The following is a 13,550-nucleotide window of genomic DNA, read 5'->3' as shown; positions in this document are numbered from 1 at the left end:
GATGGGTGACCTACTGGGGGTTCCATGAGAACTTCGAAGTTAAGCGAGAAGGGGGTTAGAGTACTCCCATGATGGGTGACCCATTGGGAAGTTGCTCGTGAGTTCCCAAAAACAAAACCGTGAGAGAATGGTAAGCCCAAAGCGGACAATATCTTGCCACGGTGGTGGAGCGGGTCCAGGAAGTGATCCGTCCTGGACCGAGATGTGACAATTGGTATCAGAGCCTAACCCTGGTCGTGTGTGTGCCGACGAGGACATCGGGCCCCTAAGGGGGGTGGATTGTGACATCCCACATCGCCTAGGGGAGTGATCCTTAAATGTATATTCTCATCCTTACCTAGCACGAGGCCTTTTGGGAGCTCACTAGCTTCGGGCTCCATGGGAACTTCGAAGTTAAGTGAGAAGGGGGCTAGAGCATTCCCATGATGGGTGACCCACTGGGAAGTTGCTTGTGAGTTCCCAAAAACAAAACCGTGAGGGAATGGTAAGCCCAAAACGGACAATATCGTGCTACGGTGGTGGAGCGGGCCCAGGAAGTGATCTGTCCCGGACCAGAATGTGACAATCAACATAACCAACACGGTCGACAACATTTAATTCAATTTCATCATCTAGATACAAATTCTTACCGGTCGTGCTGGTGTTCCGTAATAAAATTCTCCATTTTTTAATATTTGACTTTTTACATTTACAAATCGGCCGGTTTGCCCGGCCTCCCACCATCCTCAATGCCGGTATATATTAGGGAAAACTTAATATGAGTCGAATTTTATGAGCCATTATTAGTTATAGTCCAATTTTGTTTTAAATTTTAGGTTAGGTCCAGTGATTTATTATCCACTTTAGCTTATTTGTATTTTCTTGCCAAATTTACCCTCAAATTGACTAATTAAGTAATTATTGTTTTTTTAATTTGTGATTAATGTTAATCTTATCCTTAATTATAGGATTAAGGATTGAAATCTCTTTTTTTCTTCTCATTTCCCCAACCGTTAATTTCTCTTGTTTCAATTCTCTTTTCTTGTTTCTCCCTCACAATATCTTTCTCTTCTTGTGTTATTTTGCCGAGTAATCTTCTTCCATAACATTCCTTTTCTCCTCCTCTTCCATAAGAATGATCAATATACATTTGATTGGTTAAAAAAAAAAAAAAATTGCATTAGTGTTTTGGATTCTTCGTCTTTTTTTTTTTTTATTTTTTATTTTTGCTTCCTTTTCCTTTATATATATATATATATATATATATATTTTTTTTTTTTTAATTTTGAAGTTCTATCGAATTAGCATTTTCCCTAATGTTTCCTCCCTCAATATCATTTTTCTTCCCCCCCCTTTTTTTTTGGTTTTATCTATCTATATCACTTATATATATATTATATATTTTGTTGATAATTTAAGATTAATTGTGTTTATCTACCTGTACCATACGATTTTTTTTATAATACTCTACCTGTATTAAAGATTAATTGCATATGTATCATATGTTTTTTTGTTTGTAAATTAAGTACATGCATCGCAGATTGATTGCATTGCCTATCTGCATCACAGATTGGTTACATTATCTACCTACACCATAGTTTAATTAGATATTATTTAAATATATCTTCATGACATATTTTGTATTTATGTACCTATATCATAGGTTTTTTTCTTTTCGTAATCTACTTTTATCAAGAATGTATATCACACTAGATTTTGTTGTTGATAAAATGCCATGAATTTTAATTTTAATTTTTTTTCCTTGGATATTGAATAGATTAAAGGCTTTAATGATTCAAAATTTGGATAAATCAAGAAATTTAAATATATTTTCATTTAGATTATAAAAGGGTAAAATAGACATAAAAAAAATCAGTTGAACCTAAACTGATAAGGCACATAGAATTGGATTCCGATTGAAAAGTAGCTCAATTTTTTGAACTCGGACCTAAATGCCTCTATATATTAAATCAATCATATCACGGACGTTACAAAGACGCATCCAGCTCTCAACTTCTCCGTATAAAAAGCAACGCTCATGGAAGCTATTTCCTCAGCACCACACACCACCTCATTATTCCGCAGAGCCACCAAGCGCTTCAAAATCCCATTCCCTTCCTTCATCCGAAACACCATGTCTGATTCCGATCACCAATCCCTACCTCCTTTTTCCTCCCCAAGAATGGTCGTCAAGAAGGTCCTCGCCAAGACTCAGCACGAAGGCGATGGTGCTGTTGTCAAGAGAACCATTGGAAGGTAACCATCTCAAATTCTACCCGTTTTTCAATTTTTTTGCATCCTTTTTTGCTTTTGAATCTTTTATTTTTACACTTTTTTTGGGATTTCATTACATGGGTTTTTGTGTTCTTCAGTTTTTGAAAACTGGGTTCTTATTTGTTCGTGGATTTTTATTTTTCAGCCGCGAGTTGAGGAACCTGGATCCTTTTCTGATGCTGGATCACTTTTCGGGTACTGTTTTTTCATTTTTTTAATTCCTTTTTTTTTATGGATGATATGAATTCCGTGCTGACATTGTTGTTTGCTTTGTGATGTTGAAGTGTCCCCACCTGCTGGATTTCCTGACCACGCACACAGAGGTTTCGAGACTGTCACATACATGTTCCAGGTCCAACCTTCTTTCCTTCTATTTTTTTTTTTTAATTTTTTTTAAATGTTTTTGGATTCTGGATTTCAGATTACAGTAAGAAATTGAAGTTACAAGTTTTGATTTGTTTCGATTTCAGGGAGCAATCACTCACCAAGACTTTGCGGGGCACAGGGGTACAATCCGAACTGGGGATGTGCAGGTATCTATTGGTTTGTTAACAATACTAGAGTTGTCAAATTTGTTCACATATATATTCACCGAATTATGTATCAATATCGTTATTGTTGTTACCCGATTAAAATAAATGGTCAAGTATCGAGGCGTTATTTGGTGAATAAATTTGACGACGGTGGCAGAAATGTTTGTGATTGGACATGTATTAAGTATTTTGTTGGATGTGTGATTTTTTGGGGGCAGTGGATGACGGCAGGCAGGGGAATAGTTCATTCAGAAATGCCTGAAGGAGAAGGACCCAACACTGGTTTGCAGCTTTGGATCAATTTAGCCCGGAAGGACAAAATGTACGTATTTTTTCTCATTCCACTGCATAATTTGGGATAGAGTTATTTACACACATCTTTTATCTTCCACATATTCTTGATAATTTATGTTTATTAATCTTCTTCAATTCATTTGATCACGATTAAAAATTAAAGCATGTGTGTGAGAAATAAAAATAGATGTGTGAATAACACCGTCTCATAATTTATTTTTGTGCATCAATCAGTTGTCAATACTTAGTCTTTATATCTATGCACTTTGTTGTGGTTTAGGACAACAAAGTGCATAGATCTATGCACTTTGTTGTGGTTGAGTCCTCACCAATCTTTACCCCATAACAACTAACAATTTAACACAATAATTTGTCAAAAAAAATAAAATAATTGTCAATACTTACATTTTAGTCCCTTTTTGCTTACCCGTAATTGTTTATATAATCATCCAACTACTAACAGTTTTTTGACCGGACCATTTCAAAAAACAAAAACATAAAGAGCAGCCATGGCCGCCCGAAGAGGTTGCCATGCATGGCCGTTCTCTTAGAGAGTAGCGCATGTCCGGCGTAAATGCCAACGACAACATTGCGCAAGCATTTCGAGGACAAGTTCATCTCATAAAAAATAGTTTGAAACTGAAATCATAGATATTTAAAGTAATATACATGAATAGCTTAAGTTTACAAAATTTAATTTGGACCAATAAATAATTTTAAGCTCGTTTGAAAGGGTTTTTAAAATAATTGAAAACGTTTTAAAATAATTAAAAGGGCTTTTAGTGAAATTAAATGTTTTGTAGAAGAAACACCAGATATTTTCTTATTGCAGAAAATACTTTTGAAGTTTCACTTAAATTTGTTATAAGGACTGGTATAAAAAATATTTTTCACTAAAAACAATTTTAATTAATTAAAAAAAAACACTTTTATTATAGATTAAAAACACAAAAAGTTAATTGACTCAATGTGAATGTTGTGATTTTATTTATTTATTTATTTATTTTTGTGTATAAACGGGATCTATTTGGATTTTTTGTAGTCTGACAAAATATTCATAGAATATTAGTGTGGAAAGTTCCTCATATTGTTTTGTAAATTATTTCACACCGGCATGAGTTGACCATTACTTAATAAAGTTATCGTGCCGAATATGTGTGGCTGACTCACCAAAGTCTTTTTTAATTAACTTTTTACCAAAAACAGTTGACCCTATAATGCTTAAATACGGAAGAAGAATTTCTACATTTTAATTATTTATCGTAGATTATACGATCAATTTTCGTCAGATGTTATTTATGTTTAATTTTAAATAAAAAAATCAAATAATTTCTAATTACACGAGGCACAATGAATGACTAAGATGTGATTATCCTTGAAATCCCCACACTTTGGATCTGAATAGGATCCAAATCCCTGAAATACATACATGTGGGTCTCGTTGGAAGTTGGAACCCCATCAACAATTTAGAAAAAAAAAAAAACTAAATATTTAGCAAAGGAATTAGGATTTTTTTATTTCCTGCCATGGGGAACTGGTACGAGAATTTAATCTTTTACACATTTATGTTTTTTTACTGTTATTTTTGTTTTAACCTTTTACACATTCTTGTTTATATTATATTTTTATTTTTATAGATTCGTGATATATCTATCTGCATGTCATTCTAACAAAAGTTAGCCTAATCTATACCACCTACTAGTAGAACATTTTTTGTCAACAACAAATAAACGAAAATATTATTATACCCTATCATGCAATTTTTTTTTTGTTTTGTTTTTTGAGGTAACCTTTCATGCATAATTAAAATAAAATATTAGACAAGAAAAATCATGGACATTAAAGTAATTTCAACAAAAATAAGTTTAGTTTTTTTTTTTTGTTTCTTCTCTCATTCACATGTCATCGAAACGTATCTCCAATTTAAAAAAAATTAAAAATTAAAATAAACCACATTCATTCTCTCTCTCTCTCTCTAACATTTCTTCCCACTTCTCTCTCTTCCATATTATAGTTTTTTTTCTTTTAAATTTTTTATATTTACGCATACATAATATATGAGCACCATCTAGTAATTATAATTATTTTGATTTACAGCGAGTAATTACAAAATTATTTCTCAAAAACGTTATAGTTCTCTATATTCGCTATGAAAATATTCTTGCTTGCAGGATTGAGCCAAGATATCAAGAACTCCTAAGCAAGGACATAACTAGGGCAGAGAAAGACGGGGTCGACGTCCGAGTTGTCGCCGGGGAAGCATTGGGAGTCACCTCCCCAGTTTACACCAGAACACCAGCAATGTTTCTAGATTTCATCTTAAAACCAAGAGCTCAACTTCATCACTGCATACCGGAAGCCTGGACTTCATTTGTATACGTAATCGAAGGAGAAGGGGTGTTTGGATCAACTCATTCGTCAGCTCATCACGTCTTGGTTTTGGGTCCGGGAGATGGTCTAAGCGTGTGCAACAAGTCATCGGAGTCGTTGCGGTTTCTGTTGGCAGCAGGGCAACCCTTAAATGAACCAGTGGTTTCACATGGACCTTTTGTGATGAACACACAGGAGGAAATCTACCAAACTATTCAGGACTATCATTATGGTATGAATGGGTTTGAAATGGCCAAGACTTGGAGATCTCAATGAGTGAGAAATGATTGATTTTCGCACTCATCTTTCTCTTCCTGTACTTCTTTTCTTCTTTTTGTCAATTAGATTGGATAAATTGACAGAGAAAAGTAAAAAGAGAAGTGCAGAGGAGAAACGAGTGTGAAAACCAAAATGAAAATAGAAGAATACGATAAAGGAGATGTCTTTATTATCAGTCAATTGTCTCCCTATGTATTCCATCCATATTAGCAAATCTAGTAGGAAGTGAAAAGAAAACAAAAGATTTTACAGGAATTGGGCAAAAGCTTCTAGAAGAATCTTGAGTTTATATTGGTTTACCCACTTCATGTATAATAGGTCAACTTATCTTTTCATTTACTTTTCTTTCAGTAAGATTTTTCTTTTTCTTTTCCTCTTTTGTAATGAGTTTTTGTGGTAATTATGTTTTGAATTTGATTATATTATATTCCGTGGTGCTATTCACACACCTCTTTTTATTTCTCACAAATTTTCTGTTAATTTCTGTCGTTTGATCTTTTTAAATTCATATTCCAACTGACTGCTGTAAGTTTGACCCCTGGACAGTAGTTTTGGATGGTTTTTTTTAATTAAACTTTGAGTCATTTTGGTTAAATAACATTTTAGGATGGTTTTTTTGTTAAATATTTGTTAGCCCAAGCCCTTTTCATTAAAGCTCTCTAAAGTGAAAGGTTGATTTTTAGGTTGAATAAAGTTCCACTTTACTTCATATAGATTCAATTTTCACAAGTTTAGATATGTATGTTGGTGGTGAAAATGTGGAAGGTCTGGGGTTGAGGGAAAGGGGGTGCAAGAAACCCCAAGCATCAAAGAAGAGACTGAAGCCTCGACAGTAGATCTGGAGAGGATGGTGTTGTAGCATCCAACATGGGCCAGCAATCGGCGTCATCCTCAATCGATCAAAGGATGGGTCAAACGTAACCCTTGAACTAAACCCACCACCGCAGATGTGAAATCCACAAATGTGGTAAGGTTGGAGAACGACACCAGCAGTAAGGGAAAACAAGAAGGCATCAAAAGCAGTAGTCCCAAAAGTAAAAAACAGCCAATAAAGTCATCAAATAGAAGGCAGCCCAAAAACTTAAGACCTGATGTTTGGTTAAGGGAAAAGGAAGATGGTGAGGAAGAAAATGATTGAAACAGACAGATATGCATGTTGGTGGTGAAAATATGGAAGGTCTGGGGTTGAGGGAAAGGGGGTGCAAGATGGGGACTAGGATGAGAAAGGAACACATAAAGTAAAAAGAAAATGCTCCGGCCATCGACTTTCAAAACGGCAATCGAAGGGAGAAACTGTTGACAGGGGTGGATGAGACGAAAAAGAGGGTGAGAAATTGAAGCAGTTACAACTCTCTCACCCCTAACATCTTTTGAAACAAAACCTATCCCTTTGCAAACCAAAAATGGTTTAAAGAAGAGTTCAACCATCAATCGTCACATCATGGATTTTACAAAAAAATGATCTAAAGCGTTAGTTTCTCTAGCATCATCCATAACAAAAAGATGTTATCAACGAACAACAATAACATTCAAAGTGTTATGCCATTAAGTAGTGTCTGCCGCCTGAATTCTAAAATGTCACCGCGTTCGATTTTACACCTTGTTTTTCGTTAATTTTTCATGTGTGAAACCTAAATGTTATTAACACTTTAAAAATATCATTCGCATTTGGCTTATTAGTCGAAATGTCCCCTAAAACTACCATTGAGTCTTAGTTTACCCCCTGAAACTTGTTTTGTCTCATTTTACCCCCTTAAACTGACAATTTCAACTCTATTGTCTCACTTTACCCACTTCAGTTAATGGAATATTAAATTTAAGGGTATTTTAGACATTTTAGTTTTTACACATTTATTTACCTCTAGCTCTCACACTAAAACAAGTCTCAATTTTATTTTTGACAACTCTAATTCAAACACATCAATTTTGGGCTTTTTTGAAAATAAATTATACAATCAATAGAAAAATTCTGAGCAACAAAATTATTGTATCAACCAAAAGAATGGTTACATTTGTTCGTAGAGTCATTTCACTTGCAAGACATCCATGTATTGGCTCGAAATTTTGCAATTGAAAAATATTCATTACAACAAAATCATTATATCATTAAGCTATCCTATCCAAAATACTTCCCAAACCAAAAAAATCATTTAAAGCAAATGTGCACAATTTGAAACAAAAAATTTCACATTGTTGAGCACTGATTCCACTAGGCATGAGATTGTTCAAACTGTGCACATTTGCTTTAAATGATTTTTTTGGTTTGAGAAGTATTTTTGATAGGTCAGCTTAATGGTATAATGATTTTGTTGTAATGAATATTTTTCAGTTGCAAAGTTTCGAGCTAATACATGGATGCCGTACAAATGAAATGACTCTATGAACAAATGTAAACTTTATTTTGGTTGATACAATGATTTTGTTGCTCGAAATTTTTTCTAAAGAATAATTTATTTTTTAAAAATGCCCCAAATCTATATGTTTGAAATACAGTTGTCAAAAATAAAATTGAGACTTGTTTAGTGTGGGGGCTAAAGGTAAACAAATGTGTAAAAACTGAAATGCCTAAAATACCCTTAAATTTAACAGTCCATTAACGGAAGTGAGTAAAGTAAAACAAAAGAATTGAAAATGTCATTTTCAGAATGTAAAGTGAGATAAGACCAGTTTTAACAGATAAATTGAGGCTCAATAGTAATTTTAGGGGCATGTCGACTAATAGGCTTTCACATTTTATGTATAGTTCTTTTCCAAGTTTTCATAGATAAAAAAAGCAAAATAACTTTTTAGAGTGGCAAACATTGATTAACGTCCCTTGAATCAAAACCTATCCATTTGCAAACAATAGGAATTTCTCAATTGACTTGAAATTACCAGTAACCTAATCACCTCTAATTAACTTTTGGCTGATCTTGTTTCTTTGATAAAAGAGCGGCCACAAAATCCTCCATGGCCTTGACAGAAGACCCCTTCTCCTTTCCTTGATCACCATCATTATCTCTAATTGATCCTCTTAATTTCTCCTTAATCTCACCAGCATTCTTCCTCATCTCTCCTCCATTCCCACTCTCATCCATGACCAAATCAATCACCTTTTTCACCTCCTTCCATACAATATTACCCTACACACCCCTTGTCAGCTCCACACTCACACCCATCTCCTCCACCAACATCTTCGAACATGCCCTGGCTCAAGTTCTCCATCACTGAATTCCACCCGCAATGGCTCACAAAAAATCCTGTGGATTTGTGTGACAAAATCTCCAACTGGGGTGCCCAGTTGTGCACTAACAACCCCTGTTTTCGTTTACTCATTCTTTCCTCTAACCCGTCAGGCAGGCAGCCACACTGCTTTGAATTCTCCCTTCAGATCAAACCCCACCGGAGGCCTTATCACCCAAACGAAAGGCTTTCCGCCTTTTTCCAACCCAACAGCCAATTCCATCATTTGGGTTTCACTGATTGTGTTCTGAGAACCAAATGAGATGTAAATTACAGAATTCGAACCTTGCGAGTCGAGCCACTCGAGGCATTTCTCAGCGGAAAAGCACAGTTCTTTTCCGGCGGGCGGCCTTTTTTTTCGATGATGTCGGAGATAAGGCGGCGAGAATGAGGTTTGAGGGCGAGTGAGGCGGCGGAAAGGTTGATCATTTTGGTGAGGGGGAGGTTCTCGGTGGTTTCTGTGTTGCGGGGGAGGTCGTGGTCTGAGCTGCAGAAGGGAAGCTCGGCCAAGTGGATGTTGTTATGATTGGATGAGGCGGAGGAAATGGTGGATTTGAGGGATTTGATGTTGAGAGGGGTGGTGGCGATGGTGACTGTGAAGTTTGTGGACTGTTGGATTTGCTTTGCAAGTGCTAGGAATGGGATGATATGGCCTTGAGCCATGAACGGCAGCATCACTATATGCTCTTTCTCAAATATCTTTTTTTTTTTTTTTTTTTTTCTGAGGGTTTTCTGAATTATCTGTAAGGAGGAGGAGGCAGAGGAAGAAAAAGAAGAATATATCGTTATTTTTCAAGGAGTAGATTCTCTACCCTTCTAATCTCTTTACCTTTTCATCTCCTTCTATTTGAACGGTCACGGTTAAATTATGTCAACATTTTATATTGATTTTTTATAGAGATAATAAGAAAAAAAAATAATGTGTGAGAGAAGAGGAGGGGATGGGAATAGAAGGGTAGAGAGTCCTCCTTCATTTTTCAGAAGTTGGGTGAGAGAGGGTTCAAGAAATAGAACCATGCTGTGTGAAATACGAATTTAGAATTCGTCCTTAAATACTTAACCACCTCGTGGTGGTTAAATGAAAAATGATTGAATATGAGACACAATGAGTTAAAAAAATGGAACTTTAAAGAAAATGTCCCGGTACTATTCATTTTAACAAAAATCTATATTTTTACACAAAAAGTCAATCCTAGAACTATTCATTTTACCCTTTATTTTGTTCTTATCGTTAAAACTCAAAATTTTCAAACTCCTTTCATTAGTTTTCCTTTTAAAAAAATGGTACTAACCTCCTAAATAATCTACCATTTGCTACGCTAAGTTAATTTAAATAATAAAACAAATGCTATAAATATATAAAATAAAACTAAAAATTTGATTTTTTTTTAATGAATACGGCAATTTTATTTCATAAACTCAAAAAGAGTACGGTATGGTTTGACATTGAGGTGCTTAAAAAAAAACTGCTTATTTTCAAAGTTTTTATGTTGAAGGTGTTTGGTAAACTAAAAAAAAAAAGGATTATTTTGGAAACTGGTGTGATTGACAGCTAAAATCATCAGAAAAGCGGAAGCAGCTAAATACTGCTTTGGAAAACTGGCTTTTTTTCAAAGCACGCGGAGCTACAGTGCATCTTTAATGAAACTTTCTGAAGTCCAATAACACCCTCGAACGAGAAATGACTTTGACTATTTCTATCGTCCCTCGAACCAGAAACGGCTTCATTTGCCATATTCTCTAATCACCAATCCAGAAATGGCTTCACCGATCTCCATCGTCCCTCGAACTTAACCCTTTCTTTGCTTCAAATTGATTTCTCTCTCTCCTACGAGACCCGATGGATCTGTCTCCATCATCCGACACATGAACCCACAACTTCAATCGACTCAATCTTGTTCCCTTGCACAAGAAATGGAAACACAGAAACCCACCAAACTACCACAGCCAAAATTGATAATCGCAAAAAAATAAAAAAAAAGAGCTTAAAACTCTCATTTTTCCTTTGCTACTTCAAGAATCTGCAGACAAAAAGAACAACAACAATTCAATTTCTCCTTCTTCAAAGTTTACAACTTTGAATTTGTTTTAAATCAGAAAAAAAGAAAACGAGGAGGAGGTGGAAGAGATAACCTTGAGTCGCTGCTTGCGGAAGGAAGAGAGGTTGGACTGGAGACAAGGAGAAACTTGTCGTTGTCGTTAGTCAATCCCTCTGAAACCCTTTCATTGCCTCTACAGAACTACGAGATCGTTTTGCTGAGGACGTTGTCGATCTGCTACAGTGGCTGTTGATGTATGAAGGACGAGATCGATTCGTCTTATAGCCAAAAGGATGAGATCGACGAAAGTCTGCAGAGGATTGGAGGGGCGAAGCGAAGCGGTCTTGCTCCGATGGCAGTTGCCATGTCGGCTAGATGAAGAAAAAGAAGGAAATTAAAATAAAAAAGATGAAGAAGAAGCCGAGAAAAAAAAATAATGACAGAAAATTGGGGAATGGGGGAGAGTCGGGAGACTTCTACGTAGATTTTTAACAAATGAAAATGGATAAAAGAAAGATAGGAGACTTCTAGAGAGACTATTAATAAATAAAAGACATAGATTATTAATAAATGAAGATGAATAAAAGAAAGATAGGGTTGGTTTATTATTTTACATGTAGCATTATACTCATTTTACATCCTTTTTGGTCATTTTACACAGTCACAGCTGTTTTATATAAAAGTTTACCAAACACTATCATACTGTTTTTTTTATTTTTATTTTTATTTTATTTTATTTTATTTTTTTCTTTCCAAAAGCACTTTTACGAAAAAGTTTACCAAACACTCTGCTGCTTTATTTCACAGCTGCTTATTCTTACAACACAGCAGAAGTAGTTTTTTTTCAAAGCACAACAATACCAAACCAACCCTACTTATCATGATCAAGGTCATCCTTAATGACATTAGTTGGTTCCTCAAATCATACTATAGGATCAATATAGGATAAACTTAACGTGGCTAGGCGATGAGCCTCATCATTACAAGTACGAGGGACATACGCAAACGTACACCCACTAAATTTAGAAGCAAACTGAACAATATCGGCAACGATGAAACTGAGACTAGATAGATATTTTAAGTACTATTTTCCGTTTTTAGTAGTCCAAATTATCAGATAATTTAATTTTTATCAATTAAATTGTTTCTTCAATCATTCTCGTTCAGTTCTCTGACTATTTATTGCATAAGGGAAACTCAAAATCATCATTCTATGTTGGGGAATTAAGAGAAATGGTAGGAACATTAATTTTAAACAAAATTTACAAATTAAAAAATATGCTACTAATAAAAAATTAACACATTTATCAATGTTTAAACAATAATTTAATCACCAACTTTCATGTTATATTAATTAATTTACAAATTTTATACAAAAATTTAACTTGCCTAGAATTAAAACCAAAATTTGGTTATGCAAGCAATAGCGATACAGACTTGGATTTGATTGGATTCTAGTTTGTGACGTGGAGGAAATGCCGCCGCAGATGCCAACACCGTATCGATTGTGGATCCTCTCCGGATCCTCTTTGTGAGGATTGCAGGAATTCTCAAATCATGTTTATTCATCGTACATTGTATGTTCAGTTTTTATCAGGTACTGTTCATATTTAATTTTAAATAAAAATATTTAAAATGATTTTTGACCGCACGATGTACGATGAACGAACACGATTTGAAAATCTTCAGAATCCTCACAAAGAGAATCAGGAGAGAGGATCCTCATTCCTCTGTATCCTGACATATATTTTGTTTCTTCCTCGTGCTTTTTTCCTTATTGTATGTAATTCCGTTTTGCATCAATGTGATGCATGCTTTTCCATTTCTAAGGTTTCGTTGCGTACGTTGTAGATGACTGGAATTATAAGTAGTGACTTTCGAAAATGAATACTTCGTCATCTACTTTTAACGTTGCAGTTTGAAATTATTTCTTTAATGACATGTTTATCAAACGTGATAAGAGTAGAGAGAAACAGAATTGCACGTCTTCGAAAACAATTTAACGTTTATAACATTTGAAGTACCAGAAAATTGATGGGGCCCGCCAAATGTTTGGAATCGAATTCCAAAATTACATGAAATTGGATTATTTAGATGGAAGTGGTATTTGAATTCTAGATAGCAAAACTCTATAGGAATCAAACATTTTTTTAAAGAAAATATCTATGTACCCGTACAATAATCCTGAAGCATGCTTCCACCTTCGTTTCTCCCTCCGCCGTGCGACTTCACAAACACCAACAAGGCACCACCCACCTTCATAAAAACATCAAGACACCAAAATCACTCCGACTCATCCACCGACTCGATCTCGTCGGTTGGCGACGACCAAATTAAATATTAATAAAATAAAAGAGAGGAATTTATGGGGCTCTGTGTGTGTGTGTGAGAGAGAGAGAGAAGAGAGAGAGAGAGAGAGAGAAATAATGGCGCCTGGTGGTGATAGGTGAGGCTGTGGCTATGGCGTAAGCGGTGGGGAAAGACAGATAAGGGGCCAGGAAAGCGGTGGTCACGGAGTGGATTTTTTATTTTTATTTTTATTTGTCAAATGTTACGCTT

The 13,550-nt window shown here is 35.1% G+C and overlaps 1 protein-coding gene and 1 pseudogene across 1 annotated transcript; one reads left to right on the top strand and one right to left on the bottom strand.

The window, feature by feature from the left end:
• The first annotated feature begins 1,914 nt into the window (after positions 1-1,914).
• Positions 1,915-6,178, top strand: LOC103932054 (pirin-like protein). The gene is made up of 6 exons (XM_009341600.3): positions 1,915-2,235; positions 2,399-2,448; positions 2,538-2,605; positions 2,724-2,786; positions 3,005-3,108; positions 5,253-6,178. The coding sequence occupies exons 1-6, from the start codon at positions 2,018-2,020 to the stop codon at positions 5,725-5,727; spliced, it is 978 nt and encodes a 325-aa protein (XP_009339875.1). The 5' UTR covers positions 1,915-2,017; the 3' UTR covers positions 5,728-6,178.
• A 2,331-nt stretch (positions 6,179-8,509) lies between these two features.
• LOC108865933 lies at positions 8,510-9,472 on the bottom strand (annotated as a pseudogene).
• Positions 9,473-13,550: the final 4,078 nt, after the last annotated feature.

The sequence above is a fragment of a genome, unplaced genomic scaffold (genome assembly GCF_019419815.1).
Source record: "Pyrus x bretschneideri cultivar Hongxiangsu unplaced genomic scaffold, Pyrus_bretschneideri_v1 Contig14, whole genome shotgun sequence".
NCBI lineage: Eukaryota > Viridiplantae > Streptophyta > Magnoliopsida > Rosales > Rosaceae > Pyrus > Pyrus x bretschneideri.
This window is presented reverse-complemented; position numbering and strand designations above follow the sequence as displayed.